At 39.6% G+C, this 23,118-nt stretch overlaps 1 protein-coding gene across 3 annotated transcripts in view; it reads right to left on the bottom strand.

The window, feature by feature from the left end:
* Positions 1 to 14,597, bottom strand: part of LOC140199165 (RCC1 and BTB domain-containing protein 2-like) — a 77,864-nt gene extending 63,267 nt beyond the window's left edge. For all 3 annotated transcript variants that reach the window (XM_072260786.1, XM_072260787.1, XM_072260788.1), the window contains exons 1-3: positions 14,504 to 14,597; positions 9,104 to 9,275; positions 8,072 to 8,222 (exon numbers count right to left, since the gene is read on the bottom strand). In XM_072260786.1, coding sequence (XP_072116887.1) covers positions 8,072 to 8,222; positions 9,104 to 9,229 — 277 coding nt within the window. In that variant the 5' untranslated portion in view covers positions 9,230 to 9,275; positions 14,504 to 14,597. The remainder of the gene's footprint in view (positions 1 to 8,071; positions 8,223 to 9,103; positions 9,276 to 14,503) is intronic.
* Positions 14,598 to 23,118: the final 8,521 nt, after the last annotated feature.

Here is a 23,118-nt window from a genome sequence, read left to right as displayed (position 1 = left end):
GTCTCTGGCCGAATGTACTCCTGTGACCACCCAGTACATTATGTAGTGGATGGGAGACATTGTCTAAGATGGCATGCAACTTAGACAGCATCCTCTTTTCAGACACCACCGTGAGAGAGTCCAGTTCCATCCCCGCAACATCACTGGCCTTATGAATGAGTTTGTTGATTCTGTTGGTGTCTGCTACCCTCAGCCTGCTGCCCCAGCACACAACAGCAAACATGATAGCACTGGCCACCACAAACTCGTAGAACATCCTCAGCATTGTCCGGCAGATGTTAAAGGACCTCAGTCTCCTCAGGAAATAGAGACGGCTCTGACCCTTCTTGTAGACAGCCTCAGTGTTCTTTGACCAGTCCAGTTTATTGTCAATTCGTATCCCCAGGTATTTGTAATCCTCCACCATGTCCACACTGACCCCCTGGATGGAAACAGGGGTCACCGGTACCTTAGCTCTCCTCAGGTCTACCACCAGCTCCTTAGTCTTTTTCACATTAAGCTGCAGATAATTCTGCTCACACCATGTGACAAAGTTTCCTACCATAGCCCTGTACTCAGCCTCATCTCCCTTTTTTTTCTTCTTTTTTTTTAAATTTTATTTTTATTTGGATAAGGAATTCACAAATATCATGTACTTTTTTCACACATATAACCTTTTCCATTTTTTATATGTATAAAACTATAATTATTTATACATTCTTAAGTACACATTGAGATGATATAAAAGGAAATTAGACACTTAAATAGATAATTATGTACTGTGGTAATTCTAATCTATTAGGCTAAGTAATGGTATTAATTGTTAAGAAAAATAGTGATAATAGTTTCCATATAACTCTTCTGGACCATTTCTACTGGTCCAAAATGTTGTATGTAAGCCTATGTAACAACCATTGTAGGTGTTTATATCCTAATTTGTTCATGCTTGCTCCTGCCCGCAGACATAATTATCCAATCCCTATGTACTTATTTACTTAATTTTTTCATTTTTTATCCCTTTCCCAAATCTTTCTCTTCACTTGTGTTAATTCTCTATTTTCCAAAAGAAAACAAAAAAAAGACATTTAGACTAGGGGTGCTTACGTTAGCAATATTACTGTGTTGATGAGAAGTGCAGTATAAATCATTAGGAGAGTCATCTAAAGTCTGCTCACTTTGGGGTTATATATTCAATGCATTTATTCCAGATCTGATAAAATTTTTCTTTTTGAATTCTCAGGGAGTAAGTCAACTTTTCCATTTTAAATATTTCCAAGATAATTTCGTGCCAATCTTCTAATGTAGGTGGTATTGGATTTAGCCACTTTCTAGTGATTGATTTCTTACTTGCCGCTAAGAGGGCCTGCAGCAACTTTATATCTTCCTTCTGTTCAAGAAACAATACATGCCCCAAATAGAGCGTCTCAAAGTTCAGAGGTATCTGGGACCTAAGTACCTTAACTAATTTAGGGCAATCCCAGAAAATATGAAAATGATTTGCCTCCTTGGAGCCACATCTTCTCCAACACGTCACGTTTGTATCTTTATATTTTTCCTGATATGGGGTCTTGAAGTATCTTATAATGTTTTTCCAACAATGTTCTCTCCAAGTCAAAGAATTAGTCGAGGACCATTGAAAGCTGCAGATTTTCCCGAAACCTCCTCTGAAAGTACCAACCCCGCTTCTTTCTCCCACTTCTCTTTAATATACAGTGTATTTACATTTTTAGCATGGGAGAGTGCATTATATAATCGAGAAACTGATTTACTAGGTATTGAACTGCAAGCCGAATTCAGAATCTTGAAAAATTCTAATTCTACTGTTGATAGGTCTGTATATCTACAACTCTGGTTAACATCATTTCGTACTTGAAGGTACCTAAAAAAGTCATTGTGTTCTAGGCCATGTTTGTCCTGCAGGATTTGGAAACTTTGTAATACTCTTTTATCTATAAATGAGAGGTAGGTTGTAAGACCTTTCTTTATCCATAGCTCAAATCTTTTATCTCCTCTGTTGGGAAGGAATTCGGTATCATATGCACACCATCTAAAGAGTTTTAACATGTTATTAATTCCACATGAATTAACCACCTTCTGCCATACTTTTAATGCAAGATTTATCCAACTGTTTTTAAATTTTTCCAACTGGGCCATCAATTCTTTGTCAGCTATTGAGGCCTGTAGAGGAAAACTGTCAACTAATCCAAATTCTAATTTCCTTCCATCTAGCCTTATATTCCCTATTACACCAATATAACAGAGGGGTTATCTGTGAGGCATAAAAATAATTTCTCAGGCAAGGAAGAACCATACCTCCTCCTTCCTTCCCTAACCGTAAGGTGTTATACCGAATTCTAGGTTTCTTTCCTTGCCAAATGAAGCGGGAAATCCATTTGTCCTATTCCCTGAATTGATTATCATCCACCTCCACCAGTAAAGTACGGAAAAGATACAATAACCGAGGAAGAATATTCATTTTTATAGTATTTATCCTTGAATTTAAACTTAAAAAGGGGATAAGATTCCATCTATGCATATCTGCTTTTATCTCTGAGATTAATGGCCCATAATTTACCTGTGACAGCGTTGAAAGATCCTTCGGCAGGGTTATTCCTAAATATTTTAGTGATTTAGCTTCCCACTTAAGATCGTATGTATCCTGCAATTTTTTGGATGGTGTATAATTTAGGGACATAACCTGCATTTTCTTTACATTTATTTTATAACCTGATATTTTCCCAAAGTCATCCAACAGTGTAAACAATCCTATAAATGATTTTTCTGGTTCACTCAGATAGACCAAAACATCATCTGCGAATAACTCCACTTTCTGTTCAATCCCTGCCACCTTGATACCTTTTAAGATTTCGCTCTGTCTTATTAGTTGGGTAAGCGGTTCAATATATAGCGCAAAACGGAGAGGAGAAATTGGGCATCCCAGTCTAGTGCCTCTCTCTAAGATGAAGGAGTCAGAGAGGTCCCCATTTATCTTAATTCGGGCTGTAGGGCTGTCATATAGAGTCTGAATTACTTTAATAAACTTTTCTTGAAAGCCGAATCTTCCTAACACTCTGTATAGGAATGCCCAACTAACCGAATCAAAAGCTTCCTCAGCGTCCAATCCTACTACCATTGTCTCTGTCTCATGCTTATTAACCTGTTCTAATATGTGTAGAGTTCTCCTTATGTTGTCCTGTGTTTGTCTTTGTTGAATAAATCCAGTCTGGTCTAAGTGGATTAGGCCAGGTAAAAGCTTTTCCAATCTGCGCGCTAATATAGATGTAAATAGTTTGTAATCTAAATTAAGAACACTAATTGGCCGATAATTGCCACATTCTAGTTTATCTTTACCCTCTTTAGGAATAACTGAAATAATCACTTCTCTCCAGGAAGGTGGAGTTTCTCCTCTCTGCAAGATCCAATTAAAGGTGTTAAGTAGTAATGGGGCTAACTGTGTCTTCAGGGACTTGTACCACTCTGAGGTAAACCCATCAGAACCCGGGGACTTTCCAGCCTTTAACCTAGAGATGGCCATGTTCAGTTCTTTGACAGTTACTGGTTCTAATAAACTTTCATTTTGTAAATCTGTAAGTTTAGGTAGATCTAAAAAATTTAATACACTGTCTATATAGGACTCATTGGGGGCCCGGGGTTGGGAGTACAGCTCTCGATAATATGTTTCAAAACTCTCTTGAATTTTCCCTGTTGTACTCTCCACAAGCTTTGTCTTTGGATTCTTTATTTTATGAATTGTATTGTCTGCTTGTTGTTTTCGTAATTTATATGCTAATAACCTAGCTGATTTACCTCCTACTTCATAATTCTTTTGTCTCAGGTAAAGAAAATTTCTTCTGAGTTTCCAACGTATAAATATCGTCAATTTCACTTTGCAATTTCCTAATTCCTCATCTCCCTTTCTACGTTTCTAATTGCGCTGCTTCAAAGAGTCATTCTAACCCTCAACCATTAGGCTCTATAATGAGTCAACCTGTAGCCGGGGAAGTGATGACCCCCTCCTGTTAGAGTGTTTGAGGTAACTTATTTTTTATTCTTTCCTACTTCTCTTCTAATATTTGTATATCTGTGCACTTGTCACGCTAGTGTGACACTGTAATTTCCTTTGGAATCAATAAAGTATCTATCTGTTGTTTGTAGATGGATCATTAATTTGCAGAGGGCACAAAAATTGGCAAGTTGCAGACAGTGAAGAAGGTCAAAGGATACAGTTATAGACATGGGTGGGAAAATGGAACTTGGAGCTTAATTCAGGCAAGTATGAGGTGTTGCATTTTGGGAGGTCAAATGAAAAGAGAACATATAGATAATGGCAGAATTATTAACAGTACTGATGAATAAAGGTGCCATGAGTCCAAATCCATACCTCCCTGAAAGTGGCAATACAGGCAGATAGACAATAAATAAGGGGTATAACATCACCAGGGGCATAGAAAATAAGAATCATGAGTCATTTAACAGTTACATATGACTTTGGTTTGGTAGTCCCACATGCATTCTGGTAGTCCCATTCCAGGATAGATGTACAGCATCTAGAGAGGACCCAGAACAAGTTTATCAGGATGCTGCCCAAATTAGAAGGTATTAAAGATGAGAAGAAGTTGGACAAACTGGAATTGTTTTCTCTGGAGTGTTGGAGATTGAGGGGAGATCTGATAGAAGCACAGACGAGTAGAAGGCCGGAATGCTTTCAAGGACATTTTCAACCTCTCACTGCTATGGGCAGAAGTTCCCACTTGCTTCAAAAAGGCAACAATTATACCAATGCCAAAGAGGAATAATGTGGGCTGCCTTAATGACTACCGCCTGGTAGCACTCACATCGACAGTGATGAAATGCTTTGAGACGTTGGTCATGACTAGACTAAGTTCCTGCCTCAGCAAGGACCTGGACTCATTGCAATTTGCCTATCCCCACAATAGGTCAATGGCAGATGCAATCTCAATGGCTCTCCACACAGCTATATACCACCTAGACAACATAAACACCTAAGTCAGGATGCTGTTCATTGACTATAGCTCAGCATTTAATACCATCATTCCCACAATCCTGTTTGAGAAGTTGCAGAACCTGGGCCTCTGTATCCCTCTGCAATTGGATCCTCGACTTCCTAACCGGAAGACCACAGTCCATGCGGATTGGTGATGACATATCCTCCTTGTTGACGATCAACACTGGCGCACCTCAGGGGTGTGTGCTTAGCCCACTGCTCTGCTCTCTCTATACACATGACTGCGTGGCTAGGCATAGCTCAAATACCATCTACAAATTTGTTGACGATACAACCATTGTCGGTAGAATCTCAGGTGGTGACGAGATGGGGCACAGGAGTGAGATATGCCAGCTAGTGGAATGGTGCCGCAACAACAACCTGACACTCAATGTCAGTAAGACAAAAGAGCTGATTGTGGACTTCAGGAAGAGTAAGACGAAGGAACACATACCAATCCTCATAGAGGGATCAGAAGTGGGGAAAGTGAGCAGCTTCAAGTTCCTGGGCGTCAAGATCGCTAAGGATCTAACCTGATCCCAACATATTGATGTAGTCATAAAGAAGGCAAGACAGTGGCTATACTTTATTAGGAGTTCGAAGAGATTTGGCATGTCAACAAATACACCCAAAAACTTCTATAGTTGTACTGTGGAGCATTCTGACAGGTTGCATCACTATCTGGTATGGAAGGGCTACTGCACAGGACCAAAAGAAGGTACAGAAGGTTGTAAATCTAGTCAGCTCCATTTTGGGCACTAGCCTACAAAGTACCCAGGACATCTTTAGGGAGCAGTGTCTCAGAAAGGCAGCGTCCATTATTAAGGACTCCCAGCACCCAGGGCATGCCCTTTTCTCACTGCTATCATCAGGTAAGAGGTACAGAAGCCTGAAGGCACACACTCAGCAATTCAGGAACAGCTTCTTCCCCTCTGTCATCCGATTCCTAAATGAACATTGAAGCTTTGGACACTACCTCACTTTTTTAATATACAGTATTCCTGTTTTTGCACATTTTTAAAAAATCTATTCAATATATGTAATTGATTTACTTGTTTATTTATTATGTTTTATTTTTCATTATTTTTCTCTCTCTGCTATATTATGTATTGTATTGACTGCTGCTGCGAAGTTAACAAATTCCACGTCACATGCCGGTGATAATAAACCTGATTCTGATTCTGATCTTCCCAGGGTGGAAATGCCAGGCACTGGAGGGCATACCTTTATGGTGAGACGGGAAATGTTTAAAGGGGATATGTGGGGCAAGTTTTGTTTCATACAGAAAGTAGTTGGTGCCTGAAATGCACTGAAAGAGTGATACTGGAAGCAAATACAATGGCAGTGTTCAAGAGGCATTGAGATAGGTACATGAATAGGGATCACACACAGGAGGAAGGAATTCATTTATTTCGGCACCCTGCTTGGCACAGATATCATGGTGCGTAAGGGCCTTTTTCTGAGCTGTACTATTTCTGTGTTCCATGTTGTGAGCACTACAATCATGTTAAATGGGATTCACTTGGAACAGATCCACCAGTAGAAAACTGACGATTTATGAGGCATCGTGGACCATCAGTCAGAGAAATGTCCACCACCAGCACACAGTCTGAAACTTCATGAGCCAGCACGTTGCTTCGTCTACCATAAGCAATGATTTAAATAAGTATAGAAGAGCATGTCATGCACAACATTAAGCTTATCTAAAAATAATTACGAACCAGATGAAGCCATAACACAACGATAAGCAGAAAGCTAGCAGCCAGCTGACAGAGCTAAGGAATCTCACAAAGCCAGACATTCTGCCACAATTACTTATTAATGGTGGTGGATAATTAAACAGGTAACTGGGGGAAGTTATTCCCAGAACGTTCCCACTGAGTGATGGCAGGGCCTAAAACAGGTACACTAAAGCATTTGTAATAATGTTCAGCTAGTGGGTCATCAAACCCAATTTCCTCCTGAGATCCCCACCATTACAGAAAGCAAAATTTAGCCAGTTTGATTCACCCCACATTATATCAAGAAATGATAGAGTACACAGATATAGCAAAGGCTACCGGACCAGACAAAATCCCACCTGGTAGTTTGGAATTCACATTCCAAATCTGGCTGTACCTCTAGCCTAGCTGTTCCAATACACTTAAAACACTGGCATCTACCTAAGTGAAATAAGCTACTTCATCAACTGCCTTTCATCATCAGGTCAGAAGCGAGGATACTTGTGAATAAATGCAAAATCTTCAATTCCATTTGCAAATTGACGTGAACCAAACCTACATCATTCAGGAACAGGGTGATAATGGCAAGTTACATCCATGCCTCAAAAGTGCTGGCAATGATCACTTCCAACAAGTGTGTGACCACCTCTTTGACATTCAATTGCATTACTCCAGAATTAACATCCTCAGATGTCACCAGAAACTCAATTGTACCAGGCCTTAAAAATTGTGGCTACAAGAGCAGTTACAGCTTGGGTACCTTGTGGTAAGCGACTCGAGTCCTGACACCCCAAAGACTTTTCCTTAGGTCACGAATGTGATGCAATGCTTTCTATCTGCATGGATGAGTGCAGTTCCAGTTAACATCAGAAAGCTTGGCGTAATTCAGATCAAAGTGGTCTGCTTAACTGGTACCATATCCACAATAAATATTCATTCCCTCAGTTACTTGCTTTGGCGATTCCAATAGCACCTCCCAAACTCACAATCTCCATTCACAAGAAGGAAGAAGTCTTCAGGTCCAGTCAAGGGCCACAACCAACATGTTCCTCTCCAATTTGCTCAACATTCGAAGTTGGAAATATATTGCCATTCCTTCATCATCACTGGACCTAAGCACCGGAATTACCTGCCTTTTGACCAGAAATTTAAAGACGCTACAATTGTTACTGTCCAATTCAATAAATCTAAAATTAGGTGGAGTTATTTTTTTCTAGTATCTGGTCAAAATATTGAGATTTTTACACATTCCCTATTCATTAGGGACGGTTTCACTTTAAGTTGTTGCAATTCCCAGTTAACTTGTTAAAGGGAGTAGAAGAGCAGCACTGGGCGCAGTTCCTTGAGGTCTTTTCAGATACTTTACCTGAAGTTGCAAGCACCACGTGAGGTCCACTTCCATAATTTAGGTGAACAATCTTCTTGCCACACAAAACGTCGATTTTCCTGGGCTGTATTGTACTCTGAATATCACCAGTTCCTAAGCAACCACTGCAGTTCGTCCCAAGGACAAATACCTAACGCCAAAATAAGAACTTGAATTTAGTCTGTAACTCTTGACAAATTTGAAGTGGTTTTCATTAATAGCTTAAACATTTTAGTTTGGATTCTCAAAAACAAATGTCTAGAGAATTTACTTTATGTTGGAATTAGACAGCATAGAATCAAAAGGAATGAAACTGCAGACACTATAAATCTGAAAGAAAAACAGAAAATGCAAAAAATTCTCAATACAACATTTGCCAAGAGAGAAGTAGCAATCAAGATCGATATTCATTCATCACACAGTTTGGAGGTTCAGCTCAAGAAATAGTCCCTCCATGGAAAACAAATAAAACTGGAATCTGAAACAAAACAGATCAGTTCACTCTGACTCAATCCCTGATCCAGAACATTAACTGGTTTCTCTTGCCACAGATGTTGCTTAACTAGCTGACTTTTTCCAGTAATTTTTTATTTTGGTTGTAGTAGTCTATACAAGTTCCTAGACCAACTGTAATATCTGTCTTTCATCATCATTTGATACCGACCCAGCTGAGGAATAAGCTAGTCAGCAAAATCAAACCAAAACAATACAGCTCCTGGCATTCTGAAAATTAAATTACTGTAAGCTCTGTCAATGAACAGAGAAACATGTTACTGCAGGTCAAGGATCTTTTGCCAAAGCTAGTTCAAGGCAACCATGAAGTAACAAGAGGTTGCTAACAGACCAAGCATCACAGATGCCCCTGGCTCATGAATAGTTGAAGATTTATTTTCAAAATGCTTAAGTTTACGTGTTAAGACAACTCATTTTTATTTAAACATAAATAACAACTTCTGTTCCATTTATTTGTATTTGTTTCCATTACATAAGAATCAGGGCCATGACTTGATGGCCTTAAGGAAAGGACATTACCTCATCATTTTCTGTGACATACAGAGTTTCATTACCAGATGCGCCAAAGACACAGGCTAGGCGAATAGAGCGGAGGTCTTGTGGCGGAAGCAAGGCAAACAATGGCCACTTCCCAACATCCAACATGACAAGAGTCTTTCAGTGAAGCACAGCTGAGTGTGACAGACAAGGCCTGCAAAGGAAAGATAACAGGAACGTTCTCAGCACCGTACTTAGTTTCAGTTCATTCTGACATTACTGTAAATTTGGATGAGGAAAATGACCTTGCATTGACTATAGGTTTAATTAGCTGATTTTGCTAAACTTCCCAATGCAGGTGAATGGGCTTTCAGTGACAAACAGATGCCACCCCAGAAAAATGAACTGACATCTCATGCTGACTGCCTTATCCATAATTCAGACCATTAGGTTGAAACTGGACAAGAAAAGCTTTAGCTTTTGTATTCACCTAAAAAGATCATTATCAGGCAGGTCAACATTTCTGTTAAGTTACAAATTTGTGACTTCAACTTAGAAACCAAACATGTTTTAAGTTGTAGAAAAGGGCTGAAAGAAGGATTGATGATAGATCAACGACCTTAAGTTTCCTCTCCACAGCTACTGCCTGACCTGTTGAGTATCTCATGCATGTGGCTTTTAATTTCAGTTTTCTAAAATTTACAGGATGTTTGCTTTTGATAAGTATAACTGGCTGAGGGAAAGACAGGACTGGCATCTCAGTGCACCGGGATGCAGATGCTACAGGCACGACAGGGGTGCAGGTAAAAGAGAAGTGGAAGTTGCCATCTTGATGAAGGAGGACATAACAACAGTCAATAGAGAGAATATTCTTGGGAGATCATCCAGTGAGGCCATATGGGTAGGACTTAGAAACAAGGGGATGGTCACTCTGATGGGAATATATTATAATTCCCCGCCGCCCCCAACCAACAACAGTCACCAGGAATCAGAACAGCAGATATGCAGAGAGTCTGCAGCTAATTGTAAACATAATAAGGTAGTATGAGCGGGAGATTTTAACTTCAGTAATATAACTGGGCTAAACATTGTGTAAAAGGCTTTGATTGTGTGAAATGTGTCCAAGAAAACTTCATGGGTCGTTATATAGAAAGATCTATTAAAGGGGGTACGGGAAGAGGTGTCAGCGAGCACTTTGGGTACAGCGACCATAATTCTATTAGTTTTAACAGATTTATGGAGATTCAGATTCAGTCAGGTCATCGATTCAGGTCCTGAGCCAGGTAGAGCAAATTTTGGAGCCATTCAGCGGGAGCAGTGGTGGACTGGACAAGACGGTTGGTTTGAAGGGAAAGGACAGTCCTTTGCCAAATGGGAGGCATTTCAGACCATAAGATATAGCAGCAGAATGAGACCATTTGGCCCATCGAGTCTGCTCCGCCATTTCATCATGGCTGATCCAATTCTCCTCTCAGACCTAATCTCATGCCTTCGCCCATATGCCTTCATGCCCTGACCAATCAAGAATCTATCAACCTCTATCTTAAATATACATAAAGATTTGGCATCCACAGGTTCATCACTCTCTGACTAAAGAAATTCCTCCTCATCTCCACTCTAAAAGGATGCCCCTCCATTCTGAGGTTTCAAGGAGGTCATTCCTCATTCTCCTGAATTCTAGTGAATACAGTCCCAGAGCCAAACGCTCTTCATATGGCAAGCCAATCAATCTTGGAATCACTTTTGTGAACCTCCTTTGAACCTTCTCCAGATTCGCCACATAAAGGGCCCAAAACTGCTCACAACACTCCAAGTGAGGCCTCACCAGTGGTTTATAAAGTTTCAACACTACATCATTGCTTTTATATTCTAGTCCTCTTGAATTGAATGTTAGCATTGCATTTGCCTTCCTCACCACAGAATCAGCCTGCAAATTAACCTTTAGGGAATCCTGCTCAAGGACTCTCAAGTCCCTTTGCACCTCAGTTTTTTTTTATTTTCTCTCCATTTAGAAAATGGTCTATGCTTTCATTTCTTCTACCAAAGTGCATGATCATACACTTCCCAACACTGTATTCCTTCTACCGTGGCCAAGTGTTAAGGCATTGGGCTAGTGATCTGAAGGTTGCTAGTTCAAGCCTCAACTGAGGCAGCGTGTTGTGTCCTTGAGCAAGGCACTTAACCACACATTGCTCTGCGATGACACCGGTGCCAAGCTGTATCGGCCCTAGTGCCCCTCCCTTGAACAATATCGGTGGCATGGAGACTTGCAGCATGGACAACTGCCAGTCTTCCATAAGACCTTGCCCAGGCCTGCACCCTGGAAACCCTCCAAGGCGCAAATCCATGGTCTCATAAGACTAATGGATGCCTATATTCCATCTACCATTTCTTTGCCTATTCTCTTAATCTGTCTAAGTCCTTCTGTAGCCTCTCTACTCCTCCAAAACTACCTGCCCCTCCACCTTTCTTCATATCGTCTGCAAACTTTGTAACAAAGTCATTGATTCCATCATCATTGACATATAATGTAAAAAGAATTGATCCCAACACAGACCCCTATGGAACACCACTAGTCATCAGCAGCCAACCAGAAAAGGCTTCCTTTATTTCTACTCTTTGCCTCTTGCCGATCAGCCACTGCTTTATCCATGCCTGAATCTTCCTGTAATACCATGGGCTTGTAGCTTATTAAGCAGCCTCATGTGTGGCACCTTGTCAAAGGTCTTCTGAAAATCCAAGTACACCACATCAAGCGATTCTCTTTTGTCTATCCTGCTTGTTATTTCTTCAAAGAATTCCAACAGATTTTTCAGGCAAGATTTTTCCTTGAGGAAACTATGCTGACTACAGCTTATTGTATCATGTGTCTCCAAGTACCCTGAGATCACATCCTTAATAATCAACTCCAACATCTTCCCAATCACTGAGGTCAGACTAACTGGTCTCTAGTTTCCTTCCTTCTGCCTCTCTCCCTTCTTGAAGAGCAGAGTGACATTTGCAATTTTCTAGTCTTCCGGAACCATTCCAGAATCTAGTGATTCTTGAAAGATCATGACTAATGCCTGCACGATCTCTTCAGCCTCCTCTTTCAGAACCCTGGGGTATACACCATCTGATCCAGGTGACTTATCTACCTTCAGACCTTTCAGTTTCCCAAAAACCTTCTTTCTAGTAATGGTAACATCACACACTTCATGCCCCCCCCACCCCCAACACCTGGAACTTCCACCATACTGATAGTGTCTTCCACAGTGAAGACTGATGCAAAATACTTATTCAGTATGTCTCCCATTTCCTTGTCCCCCATTACTACCTCTCCAGCATCGTTTTCCAGCAGTCTGATATCCACTCTCACCTCTCTTTTACACTTTATGTATCTGAAGAATCCTTTGGTAGCCTCTTTAATATTATTGGCTGGCTTACTTTCACATTCCATCTTTACCTTCTTAATGACTAAAGTGCAATGTCAAGAGTTCAGAGCCCAGATGTTTAAGTAAAGGTGAAGGACAAAGCTGGCAGGTTTCAGCAACCCTAGCTGACAAGAGATATTGAGATTCAGTTAAAAACAAGAAAGAGGCAAACACTGTACATAAACAATTAGGAACTAATGAATCCCTTGAGGTCACTTAAGAGGGCAAAAAAAAGGAAATGAGAAAGGAGGCGGGCAAGGTAAGGCAAAATCCCAAGAAATTCTATAGGAATGAGTAAAAGGGTTACTAGGAGAGAATAGATCCACTTAAAAGATCAGCATAGCCATCTGTGCATGGAATCAAAGGACAGGGATGAGATTTTTAATGAATATTTCTCTTCAGTTTTTACTGTGGAGAAAATGATGGAAGCCAAGGAAATGTCATGGACCACATACGACTTAGTAGGGAGAATGTATGAGACTTTAAAATGCATTAAGGTACGTAAATCCCCTAGTGCACTGTCAGACCTTGTGGGAGCTCGAGAAGAAATTGCAAAGGCCCTCACAGAGATTTTTTGCTTCATCTCTGTCCACAGGTGAGGCTCAGAATGACTGGAGAGTGGCTAATGTGACACAATTTTTTAAAAGGGCATCAACAAACATGCCCAGAAACTACAGGCTCGTGAGTCTGCCATTGGAGGCAAGTAAATTTCCAGTGGGGATTCTGGGGGACAGGATCTACTAACGTTTGGAGAGACAGAGACTAATTCAGGACAGTCAATGTGGGAAGTTGTATCTGACAAACTCCTTGGCGTTCTTCAAGGAGGTGAACAAGAGGGTGGATGAGGGTAGGGCAGCGGATGTTGCCTATAAGGTGTTTGACAAGGACCCTCATGGAAGGCTGGTCTACAAGGTGAGATGGCATGGGATCCACAGGGAGATCGTGGACTGGATTCATAATTGGATCAGTAGTGGGAAGCAAATGCTGATGACCAAGAGTTCTTTCTCAGTCTGGAGGCCCGTGTCTACTTCACGCAAATGATGGAATGAGCTGCCAGAAGCAATGGTTGAGGTGGACACATTAGCAACATCTAAAAGCCATCTTGATAGGTACATGGATAGGAGAGATTTTAAATGACTGTGGGCCAACTGCAGGCGGATGGGACTAACTCACTGTTCAGTACAGTCAGCATGGACGAGTCCAGCCACAGGACCCATTTCCACGCTGCTTTATGCCTCTACGGCCACACAAAAGACCTTTTCTCCACAGATCTTGGGGTTGAAGAGGCCACAACTGAGACATGCTTGTGTTTAGGGTAGGGGCAGGAGTGCCAGTCAGGACGTCAACATGATCAGCTGCTGAAAGGATTTCAAGATATCAGACGTCAAGGCTGAACCATGCTGGGGAGGGTCCAAAGACACATGGAGGATCAACCTTTTAGTTTTATGGGAACCCCTTCTAAATCTCATTCCCAGTGCTCCTTCAGCAGCACATCTCCTCTAAATGCATCAGTGAAGCAGGCCTCAGATTTACAGGGAATAACCTGCTTGTGTCCGTTTGCTAACTGTGAGAGTTTTGGCTGCTTCTGTGCATGGAGTAGTCAAAAGCAGTCATTTCCTTCCATATAGATGGAGTAAATACACAATTGCATTCAAATGTTCAAACAACTTCTAACGTATAGTGGACACAAACGTTATATTACGTAACATAATTTCTAAATAATTGTGTTGTCAATAGAACATCCTTTTGACAAATACATGTCTTCTGATGCAATATAAAATACAAAAGCGTACACACTCTACCCTCACAATAAACATATTTCGAGGCTCCTGAACCCGTTAATACTATTTTTAAAGATAAAGCAAGAAACTGGAGAAATACCGAATTAGACACAGCTCAGTTTTATTGAATAGACTGTAGCTCACACCCGGGTTGGGAGTTCAAATCCAGTTCATGCAAAATGGCTTTTCTTTTTTTAATAACAAAATTAAGCGTAGTTCTCGACAGTCCCTATAAATGCAAAACTTACATTCAGATAAATTAAACGGGCCGGTCAGCTGGCCTGGATCTCCACTCGACCGCCCCTCTCGCTCCTGACTCCGGAAGAGAGAGCGAGGAGGGAGCGTGCAGCGCACGGGAGCCAATCAGATTGCAGCTTCCAAATCTCGCGCGGCGGCAGAGCGGCTCGAGCCGCCAGCTTCCGAGGCCCTGGCTGCGCGGTCGCGCTGCGGGCTCGATTTGGCCGCGAGGGCGGTGGGCGAGGCTGGCGTTAGCGGCGTCACTGACTCGTTACGAGCGGCGGGGGCTGAAGGACTGGCGTGCCTTCTCCGTTAATGGCAGGGTTGTGGAAGTGCCAGGTGTTGGAGATATCCGGTGGCCTTGTTTTGCCATTCTGGAAGGAGGCGTCATCGTGTCCTGAAATTATGCTTTGCTCCGGTGCAAGGTAGAAAGAAGATGTCTTAACATCTCAAATCAAATAGTGGACCAAGGCATAATGTTTCGTAAACACGAGAAATTCTGAAGCTGCTGGAAATCCAAAACAACACACACAGAATGCGGGAGGAACTCAGCAGGTCAGGCAGCATCTTGGGAAATGAATAAACAGCCGACGTTTCGGGACGAGACCCTTCTTCGTGACTGGGAAGGGAGGCAGAAGGCGCCAGAATTTTTTAAAAAGTTTGGGGGAGGGAAAGGAGACTCGCAAGAAGGTGATAGGCGAGGCCAGGAGTGTAAGAAAGGTCAAGGGCTGGAGAGGAAGGAATCTGATAGGAGAGGAGAGTGGACCATAGGAGAAAGGGAAGGAGGTGGGGACTCATTGGGAAGCGATAGGCAGGTGAGAAGAGCTAAAAGGCCAGATTGGGGAATAGATGGGAGGAGAGGGAAAACATCCGAACAAAATCAATATTCACCCATCATCAGGTTGGATGCTGCACTGATGGAATATGACTACAAACCTATAACTTTTTTATCAGAGTTGAGGAATAATAGAAATGGAAATGTTCTAAGTTGAAGAAAGGAAATGGCTGTGATAGAGTAGAGGTTTCAATGTGAATGGCATAAGTGAGTGTTGTGTGAAACTGGGATACGGGACACAACCGTTGATGCAATTCTAATATGAAGGAGTCTGCCTAGAAAGTTCAGCAGGTCAGATAGCATAATATGTAAAAAAAAACCACATCATAGATATCCAAAGACTGAAAAGTAGATGACTGCAGATGTTGGAAATCTGAAATAGAAAATGCTGGAAATATTCAGCAGGCCAGAAGTATTTGTGAAGAAGAGAAGGGAAAATGACCCAAATAAACAACATTGTACCCAACCCATGAAACATTAGCATTCTAGGTCACTGAAGTTTTATGTGAGGGTAATGCTCAGTGTTTCAATTTCTCTCTCCTAGGAAGCTGTCTACTTGCTGAGTATTTCTAGTGGCTGGTTTTTTAAACCCATAATGATGTAATCCAGTTGTTTCTCTCTCCAGAGATACTGTGTGACCCACCATTCTCCTTTATTCCAATCAGAAACAAGAATTTGTAATCCTGCTGAAGGGTCTCAGCCTGAAACATCAACTGTACTCTTTTCCACAGATGCTGCCTGGCCTGCTGATTTCCTCCAGCATTTTGTGTGTGTTGCTTTCTCCTTTATTTTGCATTTCAAGCAACTTCTGTGTGCTATATCTCACAGTTCCAGCTTTTTCTTTGTTTCTGTTTTACCTGCGTCTTCTCAGGTTAGACGCCATTACAAGCCTTTACCAATAAATACCAATTTCTAACATTAATTTTCTTTTGGTATCCACCATATCAAGACTCCCTTCTCCTTTAAAGATACTAGATTTAAAAACCAGCTTATTGTAGAGGGACTAAGGATGCATTTTGCTCTGATCTTAAGCTTCACAAAAGGAAGGGTTGAAGAATTGAAGAAAACAGCATTCATTTGAATGGGATGTACTTGTATACAAAATTTGTTTATTGTGTGTTTAAGAAGTTTGTTCAGCTGAGGTCCTGGTAATGACTTGTGCAACGTAGTTTTAGCAGGCTTTTCTATGTGCATTGAAATTTCCGAAATAGATCTGTGTACTTCCACCCCTTCAGTTAACTTAGCAGAATATTGAGTCATAGAATTACAGCATGGAAACAGACCCTTCGGTTCATCTAGTTCATGCTAAACCATTTACCCTGCCTGCTCCCATTGACCTTCACTGGTTCCATAGCCCCACATACCTCTACCATTCATGTACCTATCCAAACTTTTCTTAAACGTTGAAATTGAGCTCATGTGCACCACTTGCACTAGCCTGTTGTCTCTCATGACCCTCTGAATGAAGTTTTCCCTCATGTTCTCCTTAAACTTTTCACCTTTCACCCTTAAGTTATAACTTCTAGTTGTAGTTGCTCCCAACCTCAGTGCATTTACCCTATATACACCCTTCATAATTTTGTATACCTCTACTCAGTTGCCCCTCAGTCTTCTACATTCTGAGGAATAAAGTCCATACCTCACAAGAGAAAATCTGCAGAAACTAGAAATCCAAGCAATACACACAAGTGCTGGAGAAACTCAGCAGGCTCCTGCCGATGGGTCTGGGTCGGAAACGTCGACTGGCCTCTTTTCCATAGATGCTCCTTGGCCTGCTGAGCTCCTCCAGCATTTTGTGTGTGGAAAAGTCCTCACCTATTCAATCTTTACTTATAATTCAAGTCCTCTAGTCCCGGCAACATCCTTGTAAGTTTTCTCTGTACTCTTTCAACCTTATTTACATCTTTCTTGTAGGTAAGTGACCAAAACTGCACACAATACCCCAAATTGGGCTTCACCAATGTCTTATACAATTTCAATGTAACATCCGATTTCCTGTACTTAGTACTCTGATTTATGAAGGCCAATGTGCCAAATGCTTTCTTTATGACTGTCTGTGCTGCCACTTTCAATGAATTACGGACCTGTATCCCTAGATCCTTTTGTTCTACAACACTCCTCAATGCCCTAATGTTCACTGTGTAAGACCTACCCTGGTTGGTTCTACCTAAGTGCACACCCCACACATGTCTGCATTAAATTCCATCTGCCATTTTCCTATCTGGTCCAGATCCTGCTGCAAGCCATGATAGTCTGCCTTGCTGTCTACTACACCCTCAATCTTGGTGTCATCTGCAAATTTGCTGATCCAGTTAATGTTATCATCCAGATTATTGATATTGATGATAAACAACAATAGACCCAGCACCAATCTCTGTGGCACTCCAGCAGTAACAAGCCTCCAGTCAGAGAGGCAACCATTACTACCATTCTCTGGCTTCTCCCACAAAGCCAATGTCTAATCCAATTTGCTACCTCGTCTTGAATGCCAAGCGGTTTAGCCTTCTTGACCAACCTCCCATGCAGGACCTTATCAAAGGCCTGATGAAGGCATCCACTGCCTTGTCTTCATCAACTTTTCTGGTGACTTCCTCAAAAAACTCCGTAAGATTGGTTACCACACACAAAGCTATGCTGACTATCCTTAATCAGTTCCTATCTATTCAAATACTCATATATTCAGTCCCTTAGGATATTTTCTAATAACTTTCCCACTACTGATGTCAGAGTCATTGACCTATAATTTCCCAGTTTATTTTTACAGCCTTTCTTAAACAGCAGAACAACATTGGCTATCATCCAATCCTCTGATACCTCACTGGTCACTAAGGATAATTTAAGTATCTCTGCTAGGGCCATGCCAATTTCTGTACTTGCTTCCTACAGGGTGCAAGGGAACACCTTCCACCTCAAGGCGAAAAAACACCTCCTTCATTGTAACCTGTATAGGGTCCATGAAGTTGATGCCAATTTGCCTCACTTCTGTAGACTCTGTGTTTGTCTCCTGTGTAAATACAGATGCAAAAAAATTATTTCTTTTTAAATCTTTTTATTAAATAAGTATACAAAAAGGTAAGCCATATAGGCACTAATACACTGTTCGAATATAATAACATTACAGGAGATATTAATACAGAAAAAAAGATACAAACAATGTAATTTAAACATAACATACTAAGGTAACATAATAGTATACTAATTTATATATATATAATATATCAATAGAGAAAAGGAAAAAAAAACCCACCGTGCAACTAACTAAAAGCAAAGCAAAGCAATGGGCTAACTTGGAACCAAGTAGAGTTAAAGAACTTAAAATCACGTCCTCAAACCCGACCTCATTAAAAACAGTAAAAAAAAAACAAGAAGGGTATATAAATATGGAGCAAAAAAGAGAAGAAAAAAATTACATTAAATGAAAATATTGAATAAAAGATCTCCAGGTCTGTTCAAATTTAAGTGAGGAATCATAAAGATTGCTTCTAATTTTCTCCAAATTCAAGCATAATATCGTCTGAGAAAACCAAAAAAAGGTGGTTGGAGCATTAAGCTCTTTCCAATGTTGTAAGATACATCTTTTCGCCATTAAAGTAAGAAATACAATCATTCTACGGGCTGAAGGAGAAAGATTACTGGAAGTTTTAGGTAGTCCAAAGATAGCAGTAATAGGATGAGGAGAGATATCTATATTCAATACCTTTGAGATAATATTAAAAATGTCTCTCCAAAAAGTTTCCAGAGTAGGACAAGACCAAAACATATGAGTTAAAGAGGCTATCTGCCCCGGACATCTATCACAAAAAGGATTAATATGAGAATAAAAGCAAGCTAATTTATCTTTGGACATATGTGCTCTATGAACAACTTTAAATTGAATTAGGGAATGTTTAGCACAGATAGAGGAAGTATTGACTAATTGTAAAATCTGCCCCCAGTCATCCACGGAAATGATAGACCCCAATTCCTGTTCCCAATCTACCCTAATCTTATCAAATGGAGCTTTCCTAAGTTTCATAATAATATTATAAATCATAGCCAATGCACCTTTCTGACATGAATTAAGGATAATTATAGTATCTAAAATGTATGTAGGAGGAAGCATTGGAAAAGAAGAAAGTATGGTATTTAGGAAATTTCTAACTTGTAGATATCTAAAAAAATGTATTCTTGATAAATTATATTTATTAGATAATTGTTCGAAAGACATAAGGAAACCATCTAAAAATAAATCCAAAAACCGTGAAATACCCTTAGTCTTCCAAATTTGAAAAGCACGATCCGTAAAAGAGGGAGGAAAAAATATGTTACCTAAAATAGGAATCGCTAGCCCAAATTGGTTAAGGTCAAAAAATTTTCTGAATTGAAACCAAATACGTAAGGTATATTTAACTATCGGGTTAGATACCTGTTTGAGGCGTTTCAAATCAAAAGGAAGAGAGGAACCTAAAATAGAGCCAAGTGTATAACCCTGAACAGATTGTAATTCCAATGCTACCCATTTAGGAATGGATAGTATATCCTGGTCAAGTAACCAAAATTTCATATGTCGAATATTAATTGCCCAATAATAGAATCTAAAGTTAGGTAATGCTAAACCTCCATCTCTCTTAGCTTTCTGTAAATGTATTTTACCCAGTCTCGGGTTTTTATTTTGCCAAATAAATGAAGAAATTTTTGAGTCAACTTTATCAAAAAAAGATTTTGGAACAAAAATCGGTAATGCCTGAAATATATATAGAAATCTTGGCAGAAAAAACATCTTAACTGCATTAATACAACCAATCAAAGTTAAATATAAAGGAAACCATTTAGATGAAAGTTGAATAATATGGTCAATTAAGGGTAAAAAGTTAATCTTAAATAAATCTTTGTATTTACAAGTAATTTTAATCCCAAGATATGAAAAATAATTATTAATCAATTTAAACAGAAAGTTATGATATAAGGGAAGTTGTTTATTAATCGGGAATAGTTCACTCTTACTAAGATTTAATTTATAACCTGAAAAGAGACTAAATTCTGCTAATAACTGTAAAACAGCAGGGATGGATTTTTGAGGATTAGAAATATATAAAAGTAAGTCATCAGCATAGAGTGATATTTTATGGGACTTTAAGCCCCGAGTTATCCCAGTAATATTTGGAGATTCTCAAATGGCAATTGCAAGGGGTTCTAATGCAGTATCAAATAATAAAGGACTAAGAGAACAACCTTGTCGAGTACCTCGAAAAAGAGGGAAAAAAGGTGAGCTTAGAGAGTTAGTACGGACCGAGGCCACAGGAGAATGATATAACAGTTTGATCCAGGATATAAATTTCGAGCTAAAATTAAACATTTCAAGCACCTTAAATAAGGACGGCCATTCTACTCTATCAAAAGCTTTCTCAGCATCTAAAGAGATAACACACTCAGGAACATTTTGTGAGGGGGTATAAACAATATTTAACAGTGTGCGAATGTTATAAAAAGAGTAACGACCTTTAATAAAACCCGTTTGGTCTTCCGAAATAATAAAGGGAAGTACTTTTTCTAATCTGTTTGCTAATAACTTAGAAAAAATTTTAGAATCAACAATTAATAAAGATATTGGTCTATAGGATGCACATTGAGCAGGATCTTTATCCTTCTTTAATATTAGAGAGATTGACACTCTATTGAAAGATTCGGGAAGTTTACCAAGTTTTAATGAAGCCTCGAAAACCCTACAGAACCAAGGGATTAATGAAGGTGCAAAATATTTATAAAATTCTACGGTAAACCCATCAGGGCCAGGAGCTTTCCCCAAGTTCATAGAGGAAATAACATTCTTAATCTCATCAGTGTTAATGGGAGTATCTAGCATAGAAGACATATCCTGTGAAATCTCAGGGAAGTCTAGGTTATCTAAAAAATCATTCGTATATTTAGAGTCTCGAGGAGACTCTGATTGATATAAGGAAGAATAAAAATCAAAGAAGGTTTGATTAATCCCCGCATGATCAAGTATCAGTCGGTCATTTTGATTATAAATCTGATTAATTTGAGGTTTAGCATAATTAGACTTCAATTGGTTAGCCAACAGTTTACCAATTTTGTCACTGTGTGCATAAAATTCATTTCTTGTTTTCTTTAATTGGTTTACAATCGAGGACGAAAGTAATAAACTGTTCCATTTGAAGTTCAGTTCTTTGTTTATATAACTCCTCAGAGGGAGCTGTAACATATTTCTTATCAATTTCCTTAATCTTGTCCACAATTACCAACTCGTCCTGCTTCAGCTTCTTCCTCAAAGCAGCAGAATACGAGATAATCTGACCACGAATATAAGCTTTAAAAGTATCCCAAAGAATGTTCACAGAAATATCCTCTGTATAGTTGATTGTAAAAAAAAGATCAATCTGTTCATTCATAAAGTTAACAAAGTCCGAGTCCTGAAGCAACAGCGAATTAAAACGCCATTATCTATTATTTTGTGTATTGGCCTGAATTTTAATAGAAAGCTTAAGTGGAGCATGATCCGAAATGGTTATAGAGTCATAATCACATTTAATCACTGAAGAAATAAGAGAAGAGTCAATAAAGAAATAATCAATTCTTGAATAGGAATGGTGAACATGTGAAAAAAAAGAAAAATCTTTTTCCTGAGGATGCAAAAAACGCCAAATGTCTGTCGACCCAGAATCAGAGAGGAATGAATTAATCAAAGTTGCAGATTTATTAGGTAAGGTCCGTAGAGGAGCCGAACGGTCCAAAGCTGGAGATAAACAGGTATTAAGATCTCCGCCCCAGATCAATGAAAACTCATTCAAATTCGGGAACTGATTGAATAATGATTTATAAAATTCCGGACAGTTCATATTGGGAGCATAAACATTAACCAAAACTACCTTTTTATTAAATAGTAGACCACTAACCAGTAGAAATCTACCATTCGGATCAGAGATAATATCATGTTGTATAAAAGTAACTGAGGAGTCTATAAAAATAAAGACGCCTCGAATCTTAGCGTTAGAGTTCGAATGAAACTGTTGATCCTTCCAGAATTTAAAAAAACGTAGTCTGTCCCCCCTCCGCACATGGGTCTCTTGTAAAAATAAAATTTGTGCTTTAAGTCTCTGGAACACTTTAAAAACTTTTTTCCTTTTAATAGGATGGTTAAGACCATTAGTATTCCAGGAGACAAAATTAATAATAGACTCTATAAACCCTAAAGTCAACCTGCAACAAGGAGGATTGACGATAGGCTCGACCCACGAACCCGGAAAGGGAACAGAACAAATCAGAGATACCGGGAAGGAGAACGCAACCAATACTTCAATAGTATACATAGCCCAAGAAGAAAAGAACTAAAACGTGAAGCCCCTCCCTCCACCCCCCACCCCATGACCCCAAGGCTAAATCTAACACAGACCAGCCAGAAAGAAGCAAGCACTAAAACTACCCCCATGACTTCCCATAGACGCTCCCTAAAAAAGTGTAAATATAAAAAAGATCAGCTAGTTATAAAACAGTAAAAGAATAAAAAAGTAAATTAATTAAAACAAACACTTAATATAACAGAGAAAAAGCCAGAAAATATAAAAACCGCAACAAACCCCAGACCCTATGAATAAACAAAAAAAAATGAAATTATTAACATAGTTATGAAAACCTACAAAAAAAAGATTTAAAAACTACAAAATTTAAGGCCCCTCAAAGGAAATACGTAGAATGACGCTGGGGGAATAACCACCCAGAATCCCCTGGGAAAAAGAAAGGAATGACGCAGATAGACAAAGTTTAGCAACCATATTAATTAATCAAAAATAAACT

This window comes from Mobula birostris, chromosome 6, assembly GCF_030028105.1.
Source record: "Mobula birostris isolate sMobBir1 chromosome 6, sMobBir1.hap1, whole genome shotgun sequence".
In the NCBI taxonomy this organism is placed as follows: domain Eukaryota; kingdom Metazoa; phylum Chordata; class Chondrichthyes; order Myliobatiformes; family Myliobatidae; genus Mobula; species Mobula birostris.
Note: the sequence above shows the minus strand (reverse complement) of the source record. Positions and strands in the feature narration are given on the sequence as shown.